Source organism: Rhinolophus sinicus, chromosome 15 (assembly GCF_057876585.1).
Source record: "Rhinolophus sinicus isolate RSI-liver-muscle chromosome 15, RSI-T2T, whole genome shotgun sequence".
In the NCBI taxonomy this organism is placed as follows: Eukaryota; Metazoa; Chordata; class Mammalia; order Chiroptera; family Rhinolophidae; genus Rhinolophus; species Rhinolophus sinicus.
In genome coordinates, this window is record NC_142515.1 from 114,748,446 (window position 1) to 114,774,261 (window position 25,816).

The 25,816-nt window shown below is 36.7% G+C and overlaps 1 protein-coding gene across 3 annotated transcripts in view; it reads left to right on the top strand.

Annotated features, from left to right (window-relative positions):
• Nucleotides 1–25,816, top strand: part of TTC29 (tetratricopeptide repeat domain 29) — a 347,147-nt gene that overhangs the window by 254,900 nt on the left and 66,431 nt on the right. For all 3 annotated transcript variants that reach the window (XM_019730723.3, XM_074338461.2, XM_019730722.3), the window contains 2 exons: nt 10,849–10,940; nt 19,051–19,174. In XM_019730723.3, the coding sequence (XP_019586282.3) occupies nt 10,849–10,940; nt 19,051–19,174 (216 nt within the window). The remainder of the gene's footprint in view (nt 1–10,848; nt 10,941–19,050; nt 19,175–25,816) is intronic.

Sequence of the window (25,816 nt, forward strand, 5' to 3'; positions counted from 1 at the left end):
ATAATACAAGAGCTCATTACATCCACACTGATGTTTCAGCAGGTACTTCACTACCAGTACTTTCCAAGGGCTCTACCGTATTCTTTCACCATTAACCATTAACATACTCACCATTAACATAAGACTAGGAGCTGGGGTTATAATAGAGAACAAAACATATGGTTCCTGTCCTCGTGGCACTTATGATCTAATTGGAGAGAGACAAATACCAATAAGTAGATACATATAACGCTGTGGTGAGTGCTGGACGAGCACAAAGTGTGTGTGTGTGTGTGTGTGTGTGTGTGTGTGTGTGTGCAAGCACTGGAAGAGTCGCTGTGAAATTAGAAAAAGCAGTGCAGGCAGAGGGATGTGGAGATGGAGATTACTGAGCCCATTCCTGAGAGTGAAAGTTCCCGGAGTCCTGCACATTCCAGCAAGACTAGGTGTTGACATTTCTGCACTGGTAATGTGAGTGACAATACATGTTTGGTCAAATTAGATTTGACTGTCACTTCATTTGATTCAGTTTGCCACCACTGTCTTTGGTCTCCATAAATAATGGAGAACTGAAATCCTGGGTAATGTTATCATAGGTATAATGGAATTATTTGTCACACTCACTTTTCATCCTCACATAAACATAACCAAGGGGAGAGGGAGATTTTTTTAGTTTGAAAAAATACACAAACTTTCCGCCCTCAAATATTTTCTGACAATGACATTTTTAATCACTTTATATAAGCAGTGTCTGCTGGCCTATAGCCGCAGAATCAACCTGTATTGTCTCTCACTGATAAACATGAATGGGGAAAAGACTTGAAGTTATTTACTTGCCACTTCAGCTCTAGAGAGTGCTTTTATCTCTCAGTACTTTTTATTCTTTGGCTGTAAGAAGGAGATTCATTCAGATCAACCCACAGAAGGGAATTGCTTGTAAAGATTCCCATGGCAGTGAGAGAAACCCTCTCCCAATAACCCCAGGATCGGCAGACAGTTGGGCCTCACGGACTGAAAGATTCTTGGGAACAGGAGGACTCCTGGAAGATGAAGGGGCTGAGTTTTCTTATTATCCCCTCAGCAGCAGCCGTCAGTTTGATTCACTTTATTGACATGAGTCAATCACTCTCTTGGTATCCATATTTATCTTTGACTCCCTTCTCACTTCTGCCATCACTAACTGCTCAAAGGGTCTGAATTACCTAAAAGAACATGATTGCACTAACTAATCACTATCATCTTCCATTGAACAGAACTTTTTATATGAGGCCACCTCACACATTATTGGACTGACTTTGTTTTGGTCCAGGGCCTCTTAGCAAAATATAAAACATAGTCCCCAGTGGATTTCTCCAGGAGAAGATTAAGGGCAGGGAAATTTTCTTTTCAAGGAGCTATAAATGTAACTCACACCATGATTGGGCTATGCAGAATAAATATTTCCGCGCTTTAGGATTTACAGTATAGAAAAATAACACTTGAGAATTAGAACAAAAATTCTTCATAAATACATCCCGTATTAACATAGAGCAAAACTATAATGACCAATTTAGGGAATGGCAGTTTTGAGTAATATGTTCCAATTTGCTATTGAGGAAACTTATTTTTGGACTGTAAGTGGAATCCTAGCTCATCATTTTTGGGATTGAGAGTCATCTATATATTAGATATACAGAGAGAAAGTTTTAGGTGAGAGAACATTCTTGGAAAGTTTTTGAGATATATTTCTATCCTTATAGCTTTTGAGAATACAGTGTAAACTTCTAGCATTGAGAGATTAAATAGCAACTCTAATTCAGTATATGAAATATAAGGATAACCTTGAATTGTTATCAACTTCTTAAAAATTTCAAACTGTAAAAGAAAAATTTGCTTATTTTGCAGAGCGCTGAACATCATATTTGTAACAATTGCTATTTAATGAACCAAAAGCATTGTAGATTCGGGTCTCCTTGCTATCACCTATTCCATTGTAGGGACTTTCCTTTAAAAAGGAGTTCATTAAGATGATACAAAATTTTTCAAATGAGGGGAAGTATGAAAATTAAATTTCAATTGAATGAAATGGTTCATCAATTAAACTTTTGTTTATTTCAGGTGTATAAAACAATAAAATAAATTTAAGCATAAAATAAATTTATCAGGCTTTTAAAGACAAAGATACATGATTGAATACAATTATGGCATGTCTTAAATTACTAAATATGTCAATGTAGAGTCCTAAAAATCAAAGTCATATTTTTGAAAAGGAGAATTCTAGATCGTTTGGTCCCACCCCATTATCTTCCAGACTTGGAAACTAGAGCTCAAGGTAACCAAGTGACCTGTCCGAGATCACACCCTGAGCTCATGGTAGAAGAGAAACTAGAACTCCTGTCTTTTCACACCCTGTCCTTTCTGCACTAGACCATACGGCCTTCACTGTATGTGTTGGGTGATGGAAACAGTGTGTAACAGATAGTCCAAACGATGAGTAATGCATTTCAGAAAGAATGACTACATACTCCAAATGATCAATATAAATAAGTATGGCTAGACCACTCCTAACTTAAGAATACAGTTTTAACAGGATGCAAAATACTTCACTACTCCTGTGTATTATAGTTTACAGAGCTGCATACTTGATCGTTCTAAGTGTTCATTCCATAGAACCTATTTGTAGAAAAGGATGACTGTATTTATTTCATGTCAGATTCTACGCGGATGACCTTGCAGAAAGTGTGTAAGAGCCTTTAAGTGATGTGAGACCAGTTGTGTGTAGCCCATTTTCGTCATCTTCCTATTGCCGGCCCCAGTGAAATGCTCTGAATGCTGTTGCTGCCCAGTCTGCTCCTCAGCCTGTTACTGCCATGCTTGTCAGAAATCATTAGCCATTGATTTCTTTGACTAATGTTGCACTTGATTGTCTGAACCATGTTCAGACACTGTAAATGAGGCAGAAACATCCTTTCTGCTCACCAACTGTGAAATGGCTAAAGGGGGTTAGATTGCCAGGAATCAGAATAAATGTATTTCCGATAAGACTTGACAATGATTTCAAGCTCAAGATGGCAACTTGATTTTTTTTTTTTATTCCTGTACTTCTCATTACACAAGAATAAATCTGCATCATTGGCTTTTTCTCCTCAAAGTAATGCACTGTATTGAGCCCAGTGCCAAGCTTTCATTATCAAATGGCACAATTTGGAGGTTGTGTGGCAGATGTGTAACAAAATGTTAGTTGTGCTGCCTTTTTATGGTGAGCAAGGAAGAAAGAGGTTTAAAAAAAATGCACCCTAGGCAATGAACTCATAACTTTTTATTTACAGGCAAATCCAGTGGGTGCCCCTTTATGGTTTTACAGACATATTTTGGTCCAGGTGGGTGTATTTAAACTCTTCTAGAACTCCTAGACTTGTAGGCAAAACTAGAAATAAAATGTTCAAATGTAGCTAAATGGTTGGGGTTTCATTCTCACTTGGCTCAGGGCATCCTGGATGCCTCTTATAAGTCTGGGGGCTTCAAGGAAGGAAAGCAGCCATCTTTCAGGATTGGAAGAAGAACTGTCTCATGGAAAAGGGACACACTTAGCTGTGTTGTCCCACAAAACACAGCTTTGACCAGCAGGCAGAAGTTACAGATTTTGCGTCACCATAGCCAATAGTTTTCTCACATAAGTCTCCAGTGATTGAGTGGCTAGCCTCCCAAGGAGATAGTTTCCAATCATGAATATTGGTCAAGTGAAGGCTAGATCAGCGTTTCTCAATAAAAGCACTATTTACATTTGCAGCTGGATAATTCTTTGTGATGGGGGCTATCTTGTGAATTTTAAGGTATTGAGCAGTATCTCTGACTTTTACTCACTAGATGCCACTAGCACCTCTCTGAATTATGACAACCTAATATGTCATTACCAAATACCCCCTATGGAGCAAAGTCTCCCCCATTTGAGAACCAATAGGTTAGATATGTACTTGGGAAAATGAAGCATTGCTTCATTCAGATCCTTAGTAAGGACTTTCATTTTTGTAATAAAATGAAAAATATTTTTTATTTTTACCGTAGGTACTTTCCATCTGTACCCTTATTTAGCTAGTAAAAGTGTCTTATACATAACTGTGTTTCAGACTTCTGTAGGAAACTAATTTGGGTTGGGGAGGATGGACGGATAAAGATGCACACACACTCAGATAAGCGTCAGACTTATTATTCATTACCTTTTAATTTTTAGTAAGATTTATAAAAAATAAATTATGCAATTTTGGCAGATAGCTCAGAATCAGGGCTCGTTTTGTGAACATTCAACCTGTACAATCACAGAGGACTCTACATTTAGAAGGACCTTGGTAGGTACTTATAAATACCTCATCTTATTGGCACCTTATAACATCCCTTCAAGGTAGCCTTTATTCATTTCCATTTGATACCTAAGGAAATAAACTCAGAAGCATTAAGTCACTCAGCTCACTAGGAGACCTGCCTGACTCCAAATCCTATGATATTTGGAGAAAATTTGAACACCCAGAGGGAGATTTGATTAACTATCCCATAAGACTCTTCCAAAGCCTGGTCTATGCCCTCAGAGTAGGAGTCCCTACTGATTTCAAATATTGAATTAACTAAGAAAGAGAGCAGTGGGGGAGAGTGGTAAGTGGAGAAAGAAATGCACTGTATACAGGAAAAAAATACCAAATATGTGAAGAAAAGGTAGGATTAGAGTTCACTGAAATATTTTCAAAATTACAAAATTTCCATCTCCAATGTACTGCATGATAGAATTTATTTTATATGGTAGTTTCCATGGATTGTTTTTCCTACAGAAACAATGGGGGTTAGGGTTACCAGCCAGAGCACAGAGGCCCATCTTCACTTCATGTCACTGATCAGTGTATTTGAGTTGTGCATGCTCCATCCTATGGCAGAAGCAGAAAGAAAGTATTTCTTCTCCTTCCCCAGGCATGGGAATAACTCTGTATAAAATTTTGAAAACTTGGAATAATAGGAAACAAGGCAGCCAATTGCACCATCTTGAAAGTGGCATATTTTAACCAAACACGTTGAGCTGCCTAGAAAATAGAAAGACAAAAACTGAATTTACAAAGTCCTATAAAAGACTACTTTTGTGTATATATACACAATTAAATACTGTTCTGCCATAAGAAAAGATGAAATAGTGCCATTTGCGACAACACGGTGGATCTTGAGATTATCATGCTGAGCAAAATAAGTCAGACAGAAAAAGTCAGGAACCATGTGGTATGTAAAGCTGAAAACAACAAAAGAACAAGACAAACAAATGAAGAAACAAAAACTCATAGACACAGACAATAGTTTAGTGGTTACCAGAGGGTAAGGGGGGACTGGGGTCAGTAGATGAGGGTAAAAGGGGTCAAATATATGGTGATGGATGGAAGACTGACTCTGGGTGGTGCATACAGCATGATATATAGATGATGTATATATCATCTATATATGTGTAAGTTTACTAACAATTGTCATCCCAATAAACTTTAATTGAGGGGAAAAAAAAACAACTGCTTTTACCTGCATGTAGAATGAAGGGATGAAAGTGAATGGCCTGCCTTGCATTTGAAACAACAATCAAATGCTTTCTTTATAATCTAAAAGAGAAATATCAGCGTGAAAGTTTGTCACTTAATATCTCTTAAAACTTAGATTGCTTAGTCCATGTTACCAGACAAAACATTCTATGCCAGAACTTTAAAACAAGCTTTTATACTGGACATCGTTGCATCCATGTACCCCAGTAAAGCCTTTTTTTCTCACTGTAGCACTCATTCCTGTCTCCAATCCTTTGCTCAAGCTGCCTCCTCACTACTGACCCAATTCGTATCATTCCTCTAAAATTCAGATTTTCTCTTAATGAGACTTTCCTACCTGTATTTTCTTCATTGTTCTTACGAGCATCGGAAATTTGCTCATTTACTGATTTAATTACAGACCGTCTCCCCATCATCTAAAATAGTGTAGACTGTGTGGAGGGCAGAGATTTTGCATTATTTGCAGCCGTATGCCTTGCACCGAGAGCAAGGCTGGGCCCGAACGCACTCAGTATTTAACGTCTTTGGGCTAAATTTTTAGCCCTTTACACAGACTTACAGTACTATGTAATTTCAATATCTGTAAGTCTTTTTGCCTTAGACAGCAAGGTCTTTGAGAACAGGGATAAATGTACATACACACACACACATATATATATATATATATTTGAATTGAAACTATATATGTATTTTACATATATATAATTTTATCCTGCGGTTACATCTAATTATCTAATGAAATGTACTGGAGGAGGTTTTTGCATAATACATTGGTTCTGAAGGTTGAGAAATTACTCTGCCACACACTGTCTGAATTGTTTCATTTAATGTTGTTAGACTGCATAAAACACCACAGAGGACATGACTGGGGGCTGGCAAGCATCTCCTGTTCAAAGCTACAGCTTCTTCTGGAAGAGTTAATGATCTTTGAGTCATTCATCCCTAAGTTTGAATTAGTTTAATCAACTGCGGTTCTGTCACTTAGTAGAAGAAATTTCCCCGAGAAGATAGCAAACAATCCGGTAGGGGAGGAGTTCCGAAAGGAAAGAGGGAACCTGCCAATTTTTTTTGGAATTTTCCCCAAGGCCAACCTTTCTTTCACCCAAAGATGTTTTTCCTCTGTCATGCTCTTCTTTCTATTCTGAGCAGCAAATGTATTAAAAAAGAACCAAGAAAGCATGAGAGGGCATTGTAGTGTTAGAACTTTTCTACATCTTGACTATGGTGGTGGTTACACAGATATATACATGTGGTAAAATAGCCTAAAAGTCACACACACACACACACACACACACGTACATAAAACTGGTGGAATCTAATAAGGTGGGTGGATGCCATCAGCCTCAGTTCCCTGATTGTGATAGTGTACTATAGTTATGCAGATGTTACCCCTGGGGAGAGCTGAGTAAAGGATATATCAGGGTTTTCTGTGTTACTTCTCACAATTGCATGTGACTCTACAATTATCTTAAAAATTTTTTTTAATATATTTTTCAAACAAATGAACTTGGACAGTATTTTCTTATAACAACTATCTTGGCAGAGGGGGTGGGGAGTTGATTCCATCTAATTTGGAAAAGTTAGGCCAGGAGTGACAGTCAACAGAGTGGTTTAAAGTAAGTTTCAGTTGTGAAAGCAAATATAAAGGCCGTGATTGCTGGGATTTTTTTTGTTTGTTTTGTTTTAATGTTGTCTAAAATAAAGGGATTGTAAGAGAGTAATTGAAGCGGAGTAAGGAATGTGAAATAGAGGAATTCAAGAAGCAGGGGGTGTCAATATCAAATAGTTCTTTTTCTTCTGTTCCAAAGAACCCTCATGAGTGGAAATTGTAAGCATACAAAGGAAAGAAAGCAATTTCGTTTGATATTATGAGACTTAATATCGTTGTCTGTGTTCCCCCCATCCTAACAGTGCCAAAGCTCAGTGTGTGTGTGTGCGTGTGCGTGTGTATGCGTCCGACTCACTTGGTTGACAGGTGACAATCTTGACTTAAATCCAATGCTCTCTTGAAGGTTCTTGCAACAAGAGAAATTAATGATCCTTAAAATTTGATTTTACAGTATACAATTCCTCAAAGGATGTGTAGCATATTGCCAGCATCATTCTTTTGAGCAGTCTCATTTTTATGCTAAGTATTCCATTAATTTTGCTTTTTAGGAGACCAATAGAAATGATCTCATTTTAAGACATTGGATTTTATTTGGAAATGTCTTTTCAAGTAAATAAATTTCATTCTAGTAAGAAGATAAAGTCCATTGCCTTTAAAACTTCCAGCAAAATAGTTTTTAAACGTTAGTCACTGAAATTTTTGGAGCAATTTGGTAGAGTAGCCCTGTGGCACTCAGTCTTCATTAGGTGTGTGAAGTGACTTCTCCAACTTTGTTATCACACACACTTTGGGGTGCCTTGAAATTTACAAGGTAGGATGCTTAGTCAGTGTTTTCCACTGCCCCTCGACAAAGGTTGATTAGGTTCATTGCCCATAAAATTTAAAGATATATAATGAATTTTCAACTTATAAAAATATTTTGCACCTGAGATTCTTTATTCTCTCATTCAGTTCGTGATGATAGATTTCAACCTTCCAGATCCTGGATTTGCATCCAACAAATTGCGTCAAGTACAGTGGATCCCTCAGATTTCCTCACTGTGTTTACTCACTTGGAGTATTCTTTGTAAAAATAGTTCCATTCTCTTTCTCAGGATTCTAGTTGATCAATACTTATTAATTTTTAAATTATACCTTGCTGATTTCAAGTAGCAAGTAAGTTAGCTTACCATAAGATCAATATAAAAACATGTTTATTTTCTACAGAATTCATGATCTCACATTTTATGTTTTGTTTTGTTTTGTTTTACAATGCCCTTCCTACTCTCCTCAGGTTGAGTTACACAATTCACCAACCTACTGGATTATGCCGTGTATGTGTGCTCCTTATGATTTCACCTGTTGAGTTTCCTCTCTCCCACTAGTGTTCACGTTCCTGAGGAACAGAGGCCCTGTCTTTGATTTAGACAAGCTCTTCTGCTGCACTTGTCATGGTCCTCAACATGGATTTCATGCAATTGACTGTTTTCCTATTGGACCAATAATGACCTATATTCTTCCTACTGCCTATGTATTTCCTATTTGTAAGTCACGTGTTTAAGGTGATATAGGAACTCTCTCAAGCCACTAATGAAATGTGTTGTCATTACTGTCAGGAGGGACCCTTCCACCAGGAGCCATTCACTGATGGCTGGTTAACAGATTCCCAAAGCCTCTCTGTCCTGAGGGTTACGCAGCACTCTATATTATCTCATGGTAGCCTCACAGCAGCTCTCAGAGGTGGGTTTTCTTTTTCACTTCTGAGGAAATTAAATTCAGTGAGCTTTCCTGGCTCGCTGAATTGTAGGGCATGAAAGAATTGGGACATGAAACCAAGTCTTATTACTCTAAGGTTAGTGTTCATGCCAACAGACCACATCTGGCTCCATGAGGAAGCGTCTATAGAATCAAGTCTGAAGCCAAAACCAAACCCCCGACTGAGCTGGTTTTTGCCCCTGTTGCTCCCTGAAAGCATGACACACAGGTGTGGGATAGGAGCCATCAACTCAAAGTATCTACCTGTCATTTCTTGGGCACCTACCCTCTTTTCCTTGGGCTGAAGAGTCACATCTCTCAGATACCATTGGGTACCCCCACCTTACTGTACTGCTTCAGGGTCCACGCTGGCCAGGAGGCAGGGGCAGTGGTGCAGTCAGCACACTGTAGGCCCTGGAGAAACCTCTCTTCAGTCGTTGCTGATTCACACAATTGCATCAGTCCGTACTCTGTACACTAGACTGTAAATGCCTTAAGGGTCACAAGCATGTTCTCTTCCATTTAAGATTTTCTAAGGTCTAATGTAGCACCTGGCTCACAGTAACAATATTTGCTAAATAAGCGAACTATTTTTGGCACAAAATATAAAATTCAATCTTAATGATCTAGAATGTCATATAAAGATATATGGACCAAAAAACGCACTAGAAAATCTCTTCTGACATTTTGATATTTGGATTCAAAAATGTGTCTTATAAATTCCCACAACTCAGGGATTCTGCCCCTTAACTCAGAAATGTCCATGCCAAGTCATATCTAACTATATCTAGCTTTTGTCAATTGTACAAGACGGAGTGAGAAGAATATCTTCAGGTTTATACAAAGCTTATTAAAAGGCTTAAAATAAGAATAAAAAAATGAACTTTGCATGTTTAGGGGAAATTAAAACACTGGGTCAATATGTATCAGTAAGTAAGTTTTAATATTAGCATACGCCAAGCACTCACTTGGAAACTACCCGAAACCCAAATTTTATGAGGTATCACAATAACCTTATTGAAATTACTTCCCAAATATTAATTTTAAAAAAGTAAAGATGAGTATCAGCACTGCCTCTAATACTTACGCCTCTCAGCTCCCCAATTCAGGCAGTAGCATACAGCGAGTATTTATCTCCTCCCTCACACTGAGTCTCTCCCAACTCTGTCAAATGGTTTTCACTAATTCTTTCCTAGAAAATGTGCAGAGGATTTCCATAGAGATCTTTGGAGATTTCCTGTGACCTCGTGTGTGTAGTAGGTCCAGTAACTAAAGGAAGAAGAAAAAGTGGGGATTTTCTGTTACATATTTTCCTCCTCCTGGCCATTCATTCATTGAAAGGAAAAAAGAATAAAAAAGGAAATTATACTATACAGACAATGTCAGTGTTAAATTAAATTAATATCATACATTTGGCTGTGACAGCCATAATCTTTTGATTATTGAATAGATTGCTGGTAATGAAGTACATTTGTAAGAAATATTTTTAGTGTATACTGAATACATGTGCAAACTGTGAGATATGCATCGAATAAAATGATGGATTTAGAAATTGCCTAGCACCTAAATTTATGCCTTTCAAACAGCCATTTATCAAAAGAAAAGTGATATTTAAGCCACCATCGTAGAGTATTATAATCTGCCTTATATTACCTTAGATAATAGTCCCATGTTTTAAAATAATGTTGCTCAAGCCATTCAGTTTATTTATTCACACCTAAGTTATCTAAATTAGAAGATTTTGGATCGTGCAGGAAAAGAGTTATTTTCACAAAAGTAAGACTTCACTGTCATGGCCTAAAGAGGTTGCTACGAAACAAGTGACACTATAGGTAAAAATAAACCAAAGCATGAATTTTTAATAAACAAAAAAATGTTTTGTGGCGACATTAACTATTATTAATTTTGAATCTTTTCTGTTCTGAAATGCAACATCAGTGTATCTGGCTGTGCTGTATGTTTCATGTGTGTTTCTCTTCCTGATAGGTCCTTAACACTTACAGTGAAATCTCTGCAGACCTGGATGATGAGCTCGGCCTGGGGAGAGCCTATGAAGCCATCGCCAAAGTCCTGCAGAGGTAAGTTAGCCCATCCTTGTCTTCCTGTCACTGTGAATGTACTCAGCTGTGAAAGACTGAAATTGTTTGAGGCCTGTCGCTTTCCATTACTGTCTGCTTCAATTTTAAGCAGTGCCCTTCTTAAGTGACCCTTTCATCGTAAGTTATTTTAAACCAATGTGGTATTTTAAAATCTGCACCTCAACTCTTCTTTGTCTGTTCCTCCTTTGCATTATTTTATTTTTGATTTTCTGTAAGTTTAGTGATGACCTTGCATGAAAGGAGAGAATCAGGTCATATCTCACAGGTTAAAAAAGCAGATAGCACAGAAGTATATAGTGTGCTTCAGTAACTGTGGCTCACCATAACCGTTCCTCTTCTTGGAGGAAAGTTTCCATTTATCGGGGAACCGTGTGTACTTCCAGGAATTTTTCTTCCATTAAGACACCTTTCCTTTTAGCGTATCTGGATAAATGATTGGGTACAAAAACAGTATTCCTAAGATTTCATTTAAAACAACATTTAACAAAAGTGTACATGAACAACTTCTGATACAAATTTTCCCATGGAAAATATGTGACTGGCCCTTCACTCATTGATTGTATTGTGATCGTTGTATACTCCATTTAATCATTGAATTATGCAGTAGCATTATTATCATTGTAATTTAAGCCAAAATAGAATAAGAATAAGAAAAGTCATCAAAGTTAAGACCGTAGTTTTTGGTATGTCATCTTATATGCAAGATACATCTTTTTAATAGTGCAAGTAATTATAAGAATAGATTGTTTTAATAAGAAAGTTTAATAAGAAAGTTTACTCAAGGAAGACAGGACCACGTGAGTGTTGTGGTCCCTTCAAATGAATATTGGTAACTAGCCCTTGGAAGATCAGCCCAACTGATATTCCAAATAACAACTGGAAAGAAGCAGATGATGTTGAACACAAAGAAGAGATTCATAAGTATTCAATTTAATGTCTGTTTGGAACACACCAGTGCTGTGTCCTTTTCTCCAGCTCATTTTGATTATTAAATTATTTTACCCTGCTGTCAGCACTGCCCTGAATCAGTAGTAAATGGTTGGATTATTTATCTTGCTTTCTAGTAGCATACCTGGCCCAAGCCTGTACAGCTAAATGAATGCATCCCTGGACATGTTTATAAAATACTTTTTACAACATAACATTTTGTCCCAACATAAGTAAAGAGATAAAACTCCATGGAAATATATTTTCTTTTACAAACATATGTTGAGTACTTACTATGTCACAGGACAATTGTTAGAATGCCCCGTTGGTTAATAATTGTCTTTAGTTTTTAAATTTCTGGAAACATGAGTTTATCTTAAAATAATTCTCACCTGTTACACTGATGTCTCATGTGGAATAGTTTAGGCTCCGCTCCAAGACTTGAATTCCTGATCTATACAGTAAAAACTAAGGGAAGCTGAACAATTAACTGATAAATATTGGCAATAACAATAGCAGCCAATCTAATGTTTCAAGTTGGCTGCTTAAGTATTATTTGCGGTTTAAGTGTGGAGATGAATACAGCTGTATTTGATATATCATGATGTAGGGTATGGTTTTGGTAGGAATGGGCACAATTGTAACCCAACACTCTAGTAACTATCTTGGATCAAACATATAATAGGCAACAATATTTATCCCCATCTCACCTGCATGCCATATGAAACAAATTCCACTTCTAAGAAATCCCATCTACTAAAGTACCAGTGAAGCCGTCAATGATTTGTATGGTGGACATGGGTTCTTAATTTTACAAAGAACTTATTATGCAAAGCACAAAAAGTACAGGAGATGCTTCTTTTGAGGTCACAGGGGGAAGTGTCCCAATGCCACAGCAGGCTTTCCAGTCCAAATCTGCCATTTTGCAGCATTGTTGGTGGTCATTTTTAGAAAATTTCTCTCCAAGGGCTTGGTATTCTTTGTTACATGCATCCACACACATATACAACATACACAAATGTATATCCCTTTCACAGTCTTAAACTGTCCTCAGGTTAGCAGCGGCGTGCAAGAAATGGAACACGACCAAAACAGAGGAAGTTATGCTGGTGGCGGCTGAGAAATATTTTAAGCTGCATGTGAAGTTTAGCATCACCTCTCAATCTCTTTTGCCCTGTACAATTGCACAAGTTTCACTAACGGTAGCCCTATCTCTATAAACATAGTTGATCTCTTTAAAGGAATTGGAGGAGGAACGCCATGTCAAGGCCATCAGCTGAGCATGCATGAAAGATGAATAAGCTTTAAGGCTGGAAGCTTCTAAAATAAGAATTTATACTGTGGCTTCAATTGAAAAACACACCACATTCCCTCAAGACTGAGCACTTGATAATACAGAGTTGCTCATTGGTAATGCTAGACCTATCCCTAGCATTAGAATTATTGATGAAGGTTTTAATAGTGAACAGAGTTTGTTATTTTTGCTGTTGGTCTGAGTAGTATTAAGCAGCATAACAGAAAATAAACATTTACGATGCCTTTTATTTTTCTACTTGGAATACTAGTGAAAAAATAAATTGATATTCTAAAATAATAACAATTGCCTATGACTCAGCTATGAAAGCCAGAATTATAGTCCGTAAGACAAGAGAGAGTGAGTTGAGAAATTACCAAGTAAATATGATTATTACATGTAGACAGACGATTTGAGTAAATACAAATGAGGGGGAAACAGTCAATTTTCCTTACAGCATCCTTTTGGCCTCATTTACCAAAATAATTCATTTACCAAAATGCCACAACTTTCCAACATAATCAGGATGACTTTTTTAAAGAATGTGGGGGTAGGAATCACAAAAATAAGAGTCGTTCAAAACACATTGGTCACAATTAGCCTGGGTTTGTTCCAAGTATACATTTTCTTACAAACTCAGGTTAAATTATTTCCTAGAAAACTTTCCACAGTGGATATCTTTAAATCAATCAGCACACAGTTGCAAGTGTGAAAATTACCTTTCTGTTATACTGAAAATTAATTTCTTCTTGCTTGAGAGAAATGATATGCCCTAGTAATTTTCATATATTCTTTAAAATGGAACACCCAGGCTTTGACGCGAGATTTCCTAAAAATGACCCCCCCAAAATACATGAAAACATTTCTATTAATTCATGAAATTAAGAATAGCTTTTTACATTTTCTCCTGTCACTGATTCCATTTGCCTTATTACTTTCATCTGTGGCTCACAAACTTGGTGGCACAATCAACAAACCCTTAGTGGCTGTTTCATCTCTGCTCTATTTGATTTCTTCTCTCTGAGTAAATGATTAAGTTTTCATGCATTGGTTCAACCAAAATCTATGTTCACTCAACCACATCCTTTATTGATTACTTCTACTGCAAACAGTAGGCCAAGTGTGATATACATAATTGGACAGTTGTCAAGGGATGTGGGTGTTAACAGTCCTGTTTTCCCAGTTGGAAACTGGAATCACCTTGATACACAAATATTCTGCACTGTTTCATTCTCATTCTTTGGACCGAGGAGTCCTGTTCCTCAGAATATATGTTTTTAACTCTCTAAGGTCTGGTTGAATGAATTGAATGATTATACCATATAATATGCTGTTCAAGTTGCAGCTGTGCACTGCATATAGAAAACTGGAATTAATATTTGTCTAACGTTTTAATCTTGTCCTTTAACTTATACAAATAATCTGCAGCTTTTCGGTGAGAAAATATTTGATTCTTTCCCTTCCAAAGAAAGATGGGCTTCTAAATCTAAATCTTTTAGATTTTTAAACTTGGAAATCCTTGAAGCAACATGTAATATTTATATTTCAAATGCTGTATTAGCAGCATTACCAGCTATAGGGCAGTACACTCATTGAGTAGAGCTTATTATTCATAATAGACATTTTCTGTAGCATTATTTGTTACCATGAGTTCCAAATAATTTTAGATTTTTTTGAGATCCGTTGCTCCTTTGGGAGAGAAACAACTCGACTCGCCCAACTATAGTTTTATTTATACTGTTTTGTATTTCTTATTCACTGAACTTGTTTTGTGTGTTTGTTTGTTTGTTTGTTTGTGTATGTTGTGATTTAACAATCCTCAGCAAGCCAAACTTAATCCAAAATGTACTTCCATCAAAAATATATCCGCTTTTAGGAACATGAACATAAATAAACTTCAGCAAGCCCATTTTAGCTAAATAAAAATAATAATTTTTCCCTAAGGTTTTAAAGTGATATGCAAAGAAGTCTCTACTTTTTTTTCTTATGCCATCAATTTTTTCTTGAATATTACAATCCAAGAAAGAGCTTGGAAAGTCAACATCAATTTGGTAAAACATTTTTAGTCCTAGAAATTTACAAGTTTGCACAAAATTCTAAGTATTAATAGTATAATGTTTTATTTACTAATATTTTTATACTCTTGAGCTCTCTCAATACCATTTTAGTTATTCCCAAAACAAATATTTAAATTAAAGCAATGACTGCAGCTCTCATGGTACTTTGCTTCATATCTGATTTGCAATATTCCTCAAACAATTCATAATTTTGGGGAATTCAGCTATGCCTAAATGTGGAAGAAGATTGTTCATAATTTTGTTATGAAAAAGTGAGAACAGAATCCTGAAAAGCAATATTAACACTGGGAATGTAAAATTCCATTCGATTTCTGATATATAGAGTATTCTTTTACCAATAAGAAAAGAAAAACAGCATTTGATAGTACGGGTACTCAAGTAAACAAGAAGTGTTAGTTCTTTGACTCTGACCCCTAGAAAATGGACACTGTATGTATCTGTCTTGCAGAGTGTCTGTTTAAGTTACCGTGTTTTATTTATTGCATGCTGAAAGATGTTCAGAATTAATGCTTAGCCACATCGACTTTTCTTCTTCTTGGCTGTTGGTAGATAATATCAAGTAGAAAGCTGTGGGTGTGGTAGCTTTTTAGTTCACTGAGAGGTAGTAATAATACTAATTGTCATTTACTGACTTTTTACATGTGCCAAGCTATGCATCCATGTAATTTTTCATCTCACAACACCTATGGCTATTTTAAAAATGAGGAAACTGAAGCTGAGAAAGAGTGCAGATGGATACAAAGTTATTCATGTAAGAGGCCAACCTGGGATTTAAGTCTAGATCTTTCTAATATCCACCATAGCACCCTGTGACTTGAAAGCAACCTAACTTATTTTTACAAACAAACCACAAGCTTATCTATGGAAATAGATGTTGTCCTCTCAAATCTTGGGAGGTTATGTAAGTTGATCCCTTCAATCCTGCCACTATCTGTTTAAAATTAAACTCCTTTGAAATGCTGTCTGAGCTGATGGCGTATTCTTTTTGAATGACCCCGATAGCAGCACCTCATTGTTTGAGACATGGGTTTGATCTTTGGAAACAACCAAAAAGATTTAGGGTCACATTTAGAAAAAGTATGTAATAATCTCTAGGGGCAATCCCATTTTTGGAACAAAATTGGTCAAATTACTTATGAATGCTTTATAATAACACTACGCTAAGAAGGTGTTTCCTAAAGAGGGATTCCAAAAATGCCATCAGCTTCATCATTAGGTGACATCTTTGAAGAGAATCACTTTGCAGGAACTACCTTCCTTTGCATGCTTGGCATGTCTGAACAATTGGAAATGCGGATGTACAGTACAGGGCAGGGGGCAATCGGGGCTAGAACTATAGATTTGCCAGACATGTGCGTGTAGGAGTTAGGCCATGCCACAGTAGTCAGTGGAATTGCCCAGAATAAGCATTTAGTGGAGGAGAAAAGATGGCCTTGGACAGAACTCTGGAAAGAGCCAACTTTGGATGGGCAGAAACTTCAGAGTCAGTGACATATCCGGAAACATGAGAGATGCAGGAGAAGTGAGAGAACAGACATCAGCTGAGAGTGCTAGAGGCTCGAGAGGGTGACACATTTGGGGAAAGATGGGACCGTTAACAGCAGGGACTCCCAATCTGTGTGTTGAAAACATGGATAAGGTAGAGCAGGAAGAAACATGGGAGTAAAATAAGGAGCCTAAGAATCCATAGGCACACTAAACACTTTATGCAGTTCAAAATTCAAAGATGGCTCCCACAATACATGCTAACATTTTTCCAGTTTATATAGATGCTTTGAGTTCACTATTGTAATCACTAGAATTGGCTCCAAATCCTTTGGCTGCATTTGAAGATCAAATGTACGCTCCAAACTCTAGATTTGTTCTTGTGAGGATTTTGAAAGGAAAGTGCTCCAGGTTTCAAAGTACCAAGTTTCACAGTTAATCCCTTGTATGAATTTATATATTTATCTCTCCAACTTGACAGTGAAACTTTTCAAGAGCAGGAACCATATTCCCCAGAAGCTAGCATTCTATTGGGCATTTAGTAGTCTCTCAAAGGTTTCTTAATGTTACTGAAATTTCCAAAAGACAGGAGTTTATAGTCATGAACTCCAAACATTCAATGACGGAGGTTCTCATGATTTAGCTGGAAGCTTAACATTTGTTTACTACATAAGTGTTACTCTTCTCAAACTTTCTACCATGCCTTCCTTCAAAAATATATGAATGCGTAGTATATACCAAGCATGCTGCTGGAAACTGTATCTTCCTGAGCATTTTGCCAGTATAAATAGCACTTATATAGGTGACTTTAGTGATGCCTGAGATTTCACTGCTGAGGGATGCTTACAAGAACAAACTACCATTCACCTCTTATAAACTTTTTAAAAGTTTTATTTTTAAAAAAAATAACAGCTTTATTGAGATACAATTCATAGAACTTATAGTTCACCCATTCAAATTCTACAATTCAGTTGTTTTCAGTATATTTGTAGAGTTGGGCAACCATCACCACTGTTTAATTTCAGATAACTTTCATCACCCCGAAAAGAAACCCCACATTCTTTAGCAACCGTTCCTCCCAAACCGCCCCTCTCCCCACCCACTTTCTGTCTCAAGGGATTTGCCTATTCTGGACATTTCATGTACATGGAATCATACAATATGTGGTTATTTGTGACTGGCTTATTTAACCCAGCGTGTTTTCAAGGTTTATCCATATTATAGCATGTATCAATATTTTATTCATTTTTATGGCTAAATAACATTCCATTGAATGGATATATGACATTTTGCTTATCCATTCATCAATTGATAGACATTTGGGTTATTTCCCCTTTTTGGCTATTAAGAATAATGCTGCTATGAACATTCATGTACAAGTTTTGTGTGGGCATGTCTCCATTTTTCTTGGGTACATACGATGTCAGACAATTAAGGTCATGAACTCATCCTAGGAAAAGTGCTACATACCTCATTGCTGAATATCACGACTGTCACATTCAAAGTACTCCCCTTGGGAAGCCAGCACCTAGTCCACTCTTCAAAGCAATTTTGGAACTCTATTTCTGGAATGGCCATCATATTACCCTTGATGTCCTGAATGTCATCAAAATGTCTTCCTTCCAATATTTCCTTTATCTTCAGGTAAAGAAAGAAGTCACTGGGGGCCAGATCAGGTGAGTAGGGAGAGTGCTCGAATACAGTTATTTATTTACTGACTAAAAACTCCCTCACAGACAGTGCCGTGTGAGCTGGTGCATTGTCATGATGCAAGAGCCATGAATTGTTGGCGAAAATTTCAGGACGTCTAACTTTTTCACGTAGCCTTTTCAGCACTTCCAAATAGTAAACTTGGTTAGCTGTTTGTCCAATTAATACAAATTCATAATGAATAATCCCTCTGATATAAAAAAAAAAGGTTAGCAATATTGTTGTAACAAGTTCACGAACTTAATTGTCAGACCCTGTATGTCGGGGTGAAACAGTTAGGTCTACGATAACTCTATGTTAAAGTTTTTGAGGAACTGCCAAGTTGTTTCGCAAAGCAGCTGCACCAGTTTACATTTTCACCAACAAGGCATGAAGGTTTAAACTTTAACTTACTATGACCTCCAACAAAGGAAAGCCACATACGTTTTTTAATTTGATATTTTCACTTTAAATTTGATTATTCTGATAACCATTTTGCACTTTCCTTTTTTTTTTCATCTTGTACTTTCTACAGCAAAGACACAAAAATGTCTTCTCTTCACTGTGACATTAAGTGAGATGATACCCCAATAGTTTCCTATCTTATTTATTCTAGCCAAGGAGAGATGACAGAAGCCATTAAATACTTGAAGCAAGTTGTGAAAATTTTAAGAAACAATTTTCAATTCCTAGATGCTGTGAAAGCAAGTACAATGCTTGGTGATATCTACAATGAAAAAGTGAGTATGTGTGTTTCTTGCTTCTGAGGGGGAAAAGTGCAGAATGTTTCCATTCTATTCCTGCTTGATCCTCACCTTCCCACAATTAACCGCAGTACCTGGTTGATGCACAAGGCAATACCTGGAAAGAGAAACGCCTCTTTCTTCCTCTTCTTCCAGCACGTCAGTGCCATCTTGGGTACAGTCACCACAAGCTGCTAACACTGATTCATACCTTCACAGCCAGCGTGAGTTCTAAGTGATTCGTATTTAAAGAGCAATTAACATATTTAAATTCAAAGGAACTTCTTATAACAGTTAGCTTTTCTCGGCTGACACTGACATTCATTTCTCTTGCTCCAAATTCTGGTTTTATGAATCCAGCTGTGGTGCCCCTGCTAGGTCCCTCGGGAGAAGAAAGAGCAATCCCAAGAACAATTCTGAAGGAAATATGTAATTCTAGCAACAGATTGATTATGTGAAAGAAGAGGGGAAAAAAGAGTCTAAAATAGAAGTATCTCATTCAAGAGGCCGTTACTAGTGAAATGCATTGGCGATGACGGACTTTTGATCTATTTTCTCCTGACTTTGTATTTTATTACCTAGATTCTCCTTTAGAAATGGTGTGAAAGAGGCTTATTTCTCTAGTTCTGTTATGATCATCGATAGCATCTGTCATTTTTAAGGGTAGTTACATTCTCAAACTGTGTTGATCCTCATTGTTCTGCTCTTTTTGAGAGACTGTTTGTGCAGTGATTAAAAGCACTAACTCTGAGGCCAGACTGCTTGGGTTAAAAAAGCCCACCTCTTTCACTTACAAGACTGTGGCCTGTGACAAGTTAATTACCTTCCAGGCACCTCAGTTTTCTCACCTCATAAGGTTGTTGTGAGTGTTGAATTAATATATATATATATATATATATATATATATATATATATATATATATATATATATAAAGCACTTAGAACAGAGCCTGGCAGAGGGGGGTAAATGCCATCTGTGTAAGTGGTAGCCATTATTATTCTCTTCACTCTTAGTAGTGTCATACAATTAATTCCCCTTTTCCCAGGGCTCCGAGAGTTTACATAACCTTAACCTACCCTAGGTCTCCAAGCTTCTAGGTGGCTGTTATATTCAAACTCATACTCTTAACCACTTCAGTCTTTCTTTGTGCCATATAATTGATTTTGATGATTTCAGAATTATTTAGGCTTTTTTTTTTTTTAAAGGAAATAGAGTTTGACATTAATTTGAATGAATGAAACCACTATCTTTAGTTCCTGCTATGGGAAACGGGCTTTCTAATAGAGTATCCCTTTTCTTTTTATACCCCTCTCATACTCACCCTGGTTCATTTGCCTCCCCTCTCTCCTTTCACTCACCGTCACAAACCCCCTTTTTTTCTTAGCTGTGACCCTCCTCCTGTTCCCTGCTCCCCACCCACCTTGCTCCCTTCTCCCGCCCCTATCATTCTGGATGCTCTGTGAGCCCGTGTTGTCTCTCCTTCCCCCTCTGGCCTACCCAGCTTTGATTCCCGTCTTTCTTTGTGCCCTCTTCCGTCTGTCGCCCAGGTCTTTCCTCCGCTGTGTGGTCCTCCTGCTGCCTCCATCACTGTGACTCCCCTCTTGCTGATTGTGTATATAGTTTTGTTTCTTTTTCAGGAAACTGTGGCAAAAAAAAAAAAGACAGGGCTTATGCCCTGGCGAGGCTTACTGTCCAATAAAAATATGGTCTCATCTTTTTAAAGGATTGTTCTTCAAAACACAAGTGCAAAAACAACAATTACTTGATCCTACCAGCGAATAATACCCAGAACTCTGCCCTTTTGTATGACACGAGCATCAAGTATCAGCCTGTGTTTTCCTAATTACAGAAAGCATAAGGAAAATAAAACAATCAACCTTTATGAGGGGTAATGTTTTCATACTTGCATTTTCTTAACTTTGTTACCAAGAACTTGTATCTCATCAATGTGTATTTTATTCTTTGATTATTCATTCTTGAAGAGTTTATTATCTAAAGGGTAGAGCCAGGAATAATATCGAAAAGCTGTGTCAACTCCTTTTTTCCCCCCCGGTTTATCTCTATTCTAATATAAAACTGGAGGAGTCCAGGTATTTATTCTATCTTCAAATATACATGTCTGCAAATACACAAGTTGATTCATGTACCGTAGTGATTCCTTATATTTTCATGAAATAAATGGTCACTGATAAATAGTATAGTATTAAGTACATAATATTATAACAATTTTATGATATTGTAGGCTTCAAAACAAAGCTTGATTTGTTCCTAAAATTGTTCATGTTGCCTTTGATTCTTGTGCATTACTGTGATTCTTTGAAGACACTTCCTCAAGTAAAAAAAAATCTACTGATGACTTCTTAGGCTGACTCTGAGTTGTTAAATCATGACTGAGAGTATGATTTCAAGACATATAACTAAGTGGATTTATTAGAACTAAGTGATAGTTCCTCTTCCTTTTTGTCTTTTTGAAACAAGGTCATAGCCTTGATGACATCCTGAATTTCCTTCTTGTTCTATAAAGCCATTGCCTTGGAAAACATTGGCAAGGAATTATTTCATGTCTCTGCTTTTCAGTTGCTTATGGGTGTTTCCTAATTGTATTAAATGCCTTTATTCCAGTTATATACCTGAACAATTTCACAAGCTATTTGTATTACATGCCTTTCTGTGAAGGAAACTGCAGCAGGACAGGACTCCGTTGAGTTCTACTGACCTGAATTTAAATCTGTGCTCAGCTGCTTATTAACTGTGACCTTAGGCAAGTTAATTCTTTGAGCCTCAGTTTCCTCATCTTTCAAACTACGATAGCAAGATACCTTGAAGACTAGCTATATAAGGATTAGGAATTTTTAAATATGTACATGGTACCTAACACCTGTTGGGTACAGAATAGCACTTAGCTTTTTAATACCTCAAACTCAGATATTTCTCCTCAACTCCAGACTCTTTCCCACGGCCGACTTGACACCTTCACTTAGATCTCTTCAAATATAACCTACTATAAATGGAACTCAACTCATAATCTTTCCCCTAAATTCTATTTATTTACCAACTTAATGTTCAACCATGATAGAAAAGCATTCAGACATTTTGTAGGCAACCTTCTCTTCTCAATCTCCCATTATCTGGCCTCATCCCGGCCCATGGCTTTAAATGTCATCCATATGCTGATGATTCCCAAATTTGTATTTTCAATCCTGATCTCTGTTTGCGACTCCACACTTGTAAAGCGCACTGCCTACCTAGCATCTTCACCTGGATGTCTAACAGACATCTCAAATTCAGCCTGACTCCTCTCTCTCGACCTGCTCTTCTCCGTTTTTCCCCGTCTTAATAAGTGGTATCATTATCCATCAACCCAGTTGCTCAAGCAAAAATCTGTATATTCTTTGATTCTTCTCTCTTCCCTGCTCCATAGTCTATCCAGAAGCAAACCCTGATCATTATGCCACCAAAATAGATCTCAAATCCACCCACTTCTCTCTATCTCTGCTACTGTCACGTCAGTTTATGACACTACATTTTCTCACCCGCACTACTTCAGTAAGCTCCAAACCCATTGCCCCGCTCCTCCTCCATACGATTCAGTCTCCACACGAAGGCCCAACTAATCCTTTCAAGATGCAAATCAAATCGTATTACTTCTCTGCTTAAAATGCTTCCATGACTTCCATTCTTCTGAGAACACGAATGTAAATCCTCACCCAGACCTGAAATAGCCTGTGTGAGATGCACACCCCCTCTGATGTCATGCCTTCCGCTCTCCTTCTGATCCACTCCACCACAGCAAAATGCTTCAAACCGTCCGAGCTTGTTCACAATGTTCTACATGGAATTGCTGATTTTCTGTCATTCAGATCTCAGTTAAATGTCACATCTTCAGAGAAGCCTTCCCCTGGTAACCCAATCAAAAGTAGCCAACAGGTCATACTTTAACATTAATTTTCCATGTAGCATTATCTCATAGTTTTCTCATTTATATTTGTTTTGTTACTATTGTTGTTTTATAATTTGGCTGGAATGGAAGCTTAATGAGAACAGGGATCATATCTGCCTTGCTCATTATTTTATGCTAGTGCCTGACAGAGAACCTGGCACAGAGTTGGTAAGCAAAGATATATGAGTTCATTGACTCAATCAATGAATTTATAACCAATTTTATGCAACAACTAGAGAGTAGTGTCCTCTCACTTTTGAAATTCTAAGCTTCTATTCACTTTTGTACAATATTTTGGCATTTTGAAAACTTGTAATGAATCTTAAGAGCAAATCTAACAATACTTATCAGTCTACCTTTTAAAGCCTTCTAAAAACTGCCCTCATTATACCTTTTCTGATTTTATATTATTCATGCAATATATTTTAATTATATTCTTAACAATAATTTCTTAAAAATAAAATTAAGACCACACTTATACTATAAAACTGGAATTGGATAAATACTGGAGTTACTATTTTCTCTAATTATTATAGTCTGATTATAATTACAGTTAACATGTCTTTAAAATAGACTTTCTCTTAATTAGAAAAATTAGCTTATTTTATGTAGTCAAATAACCCTTTTGCTCCCTATTGCTGGAAGATGGGCCACCCATCCCACCCTCTTCATGTGATCTTTTTATGGACTGTTAATTGAAAATATGCAATTAATATAAAGTGGTCAAAGGAGAATGTTTTAGGAAAATAACTAGGTATAGACTATTTATGAGATTTCCCATTCCCTCATAAGATCAGAGAATAGCCACATAGTTAAAACAATGGTAGTTCCAACACTAAAATAGTAGGGAAAATGTGTAAGAAATGATTCTTCCTTAGTACTAAGAAAATGCTCATTTATTTTGAGCTTGCTTTAAGAGTGACACTTCAGACACCAAAAAGGATCTGGTAAGAACCAGAACCATTCATGAGAATCTGTGTTATAGTGTAATAATACAAGCTTTGTTTCAAGGTCTGTGATGTCATCAAGATCCTGCCCTGAAGTTGTTCACTAAATGATTATCAGTGATATTTATCACATTAAACGAAGTTGTCTCTTCCCATAAGATGCATTTATGAAGTGCATTAATTCATTTGTACAAATTCATTTCGCAAATTCACATTTAAGATTACCAGGATTAATTACTGAAGTCTTCTGAGTTTTATAATAGGATAGGGATTAATTAAAATGCACCATGGAGGGTTCAACAGAACCTTTGGAAATCAAATTCAGATATTAAACTCTTAAAGAATTAAAAATCTGGAAATACAATACGCAGCAATGAAATCTTCCAAAAAGGTATGTATGAAAATGCTTGCGTCTGAGAAGCATTAATGTTGTATTTCCTTACTAGTGTTTTAAACTAGAGAAATTTATGTTGGTATCAGTTTTACGGCAGTTGTGTGTCTAAAGATTGAGTACCAGGAACAATTCAAGGGAAGAATAATTACCTAATTCTAATGCTCCTGTTTTAGGGATAAGAAAGCACCTCTTCAGTAAGATCTAATGGAAGTTTTAGGCATATGAATCCTTCCGCTAGCAGCAAGCTCACCCACGAGACTGTAAACTCATTCCCTGTTGAATTCCCACTCCTGGCAGGGGGCTTACCCAGTGAACGAATGGATGAATGAATGAGACGGTTTTAACATAAACAAAATAATTCTGGAAATTCAAATATGTTTATTTATTTTTGGTCCCTCATTTTCCTGAGACTTTCACTTAAAACAATATATAGCCTAAAGCTCAGAATTGTAACTAGAACAATAATTAGACATTTATACTTTGCTTTTTAAAAATAGAAATGTCTGGTCTAGTCATAGATGTTCATCTGTTTTGTCCTATATCTTTAATGTTTAGCAGGACAATCTGTAATTATGAGTTTTATTTTCATAGTCAATATTTTTATTGTTTCTCAATCATATAATTTAAGTAATTGGCATACAAATATCTTTGATACAATTTTATTTTCCCTAATTAAGTAATGTGATTCTCACATATATTATTTTTTATACTTTTAAAATAAGAGAAAGAATTGTTCACTTCAACAAACAAAAATTGTTATTGATATAATAAAAAGGGACTCTAACTTAGCAAATTTAATTAGAATGAACGATTTGAACAAACAGCTCACCTAAACTATTCTTGTGGGCATATAACATAATATTATTATATGTGCTGTTCATGGATGTTGCATAACTGTCACATAAGGCCTATTTCTCCCCCTCCTCACCTTGCTAGCAACTTCTTTATTCAGTCAGTTTGCTCTCTGAACTCCACAACTATACGGAAGTGGAGTTGAGTATGCATTTTTACCTGTACTAGTGTTTGGTATAAAGCTGTTTTTATTTCCAACTCCTTCATAAAAGATTGTGAGAAAATCATGTGAAAATTCATAATAAAATATTCTCTCTAGTAAGGATTTCTTTTCAAAAGAGTGTGCATGTATGTTTTTGTTCATGTGCATAAGAGAAAGAGAGGAAGGGGAGGGGAAGGGAGGGGAAAGGAGGGTTTGGAGCCCAAAGTGTTGTAAGTCAGTGAAGAAAGGAAATCTTGTTCCCTAAAGTCTTTACAAATATAGCTCAATCCTAAAAATAATATCCTCCTTTGAGAGAGAGTTTTTAATGAGGATTTTCAGAAGACTTGGAGGTGACAAAAGATA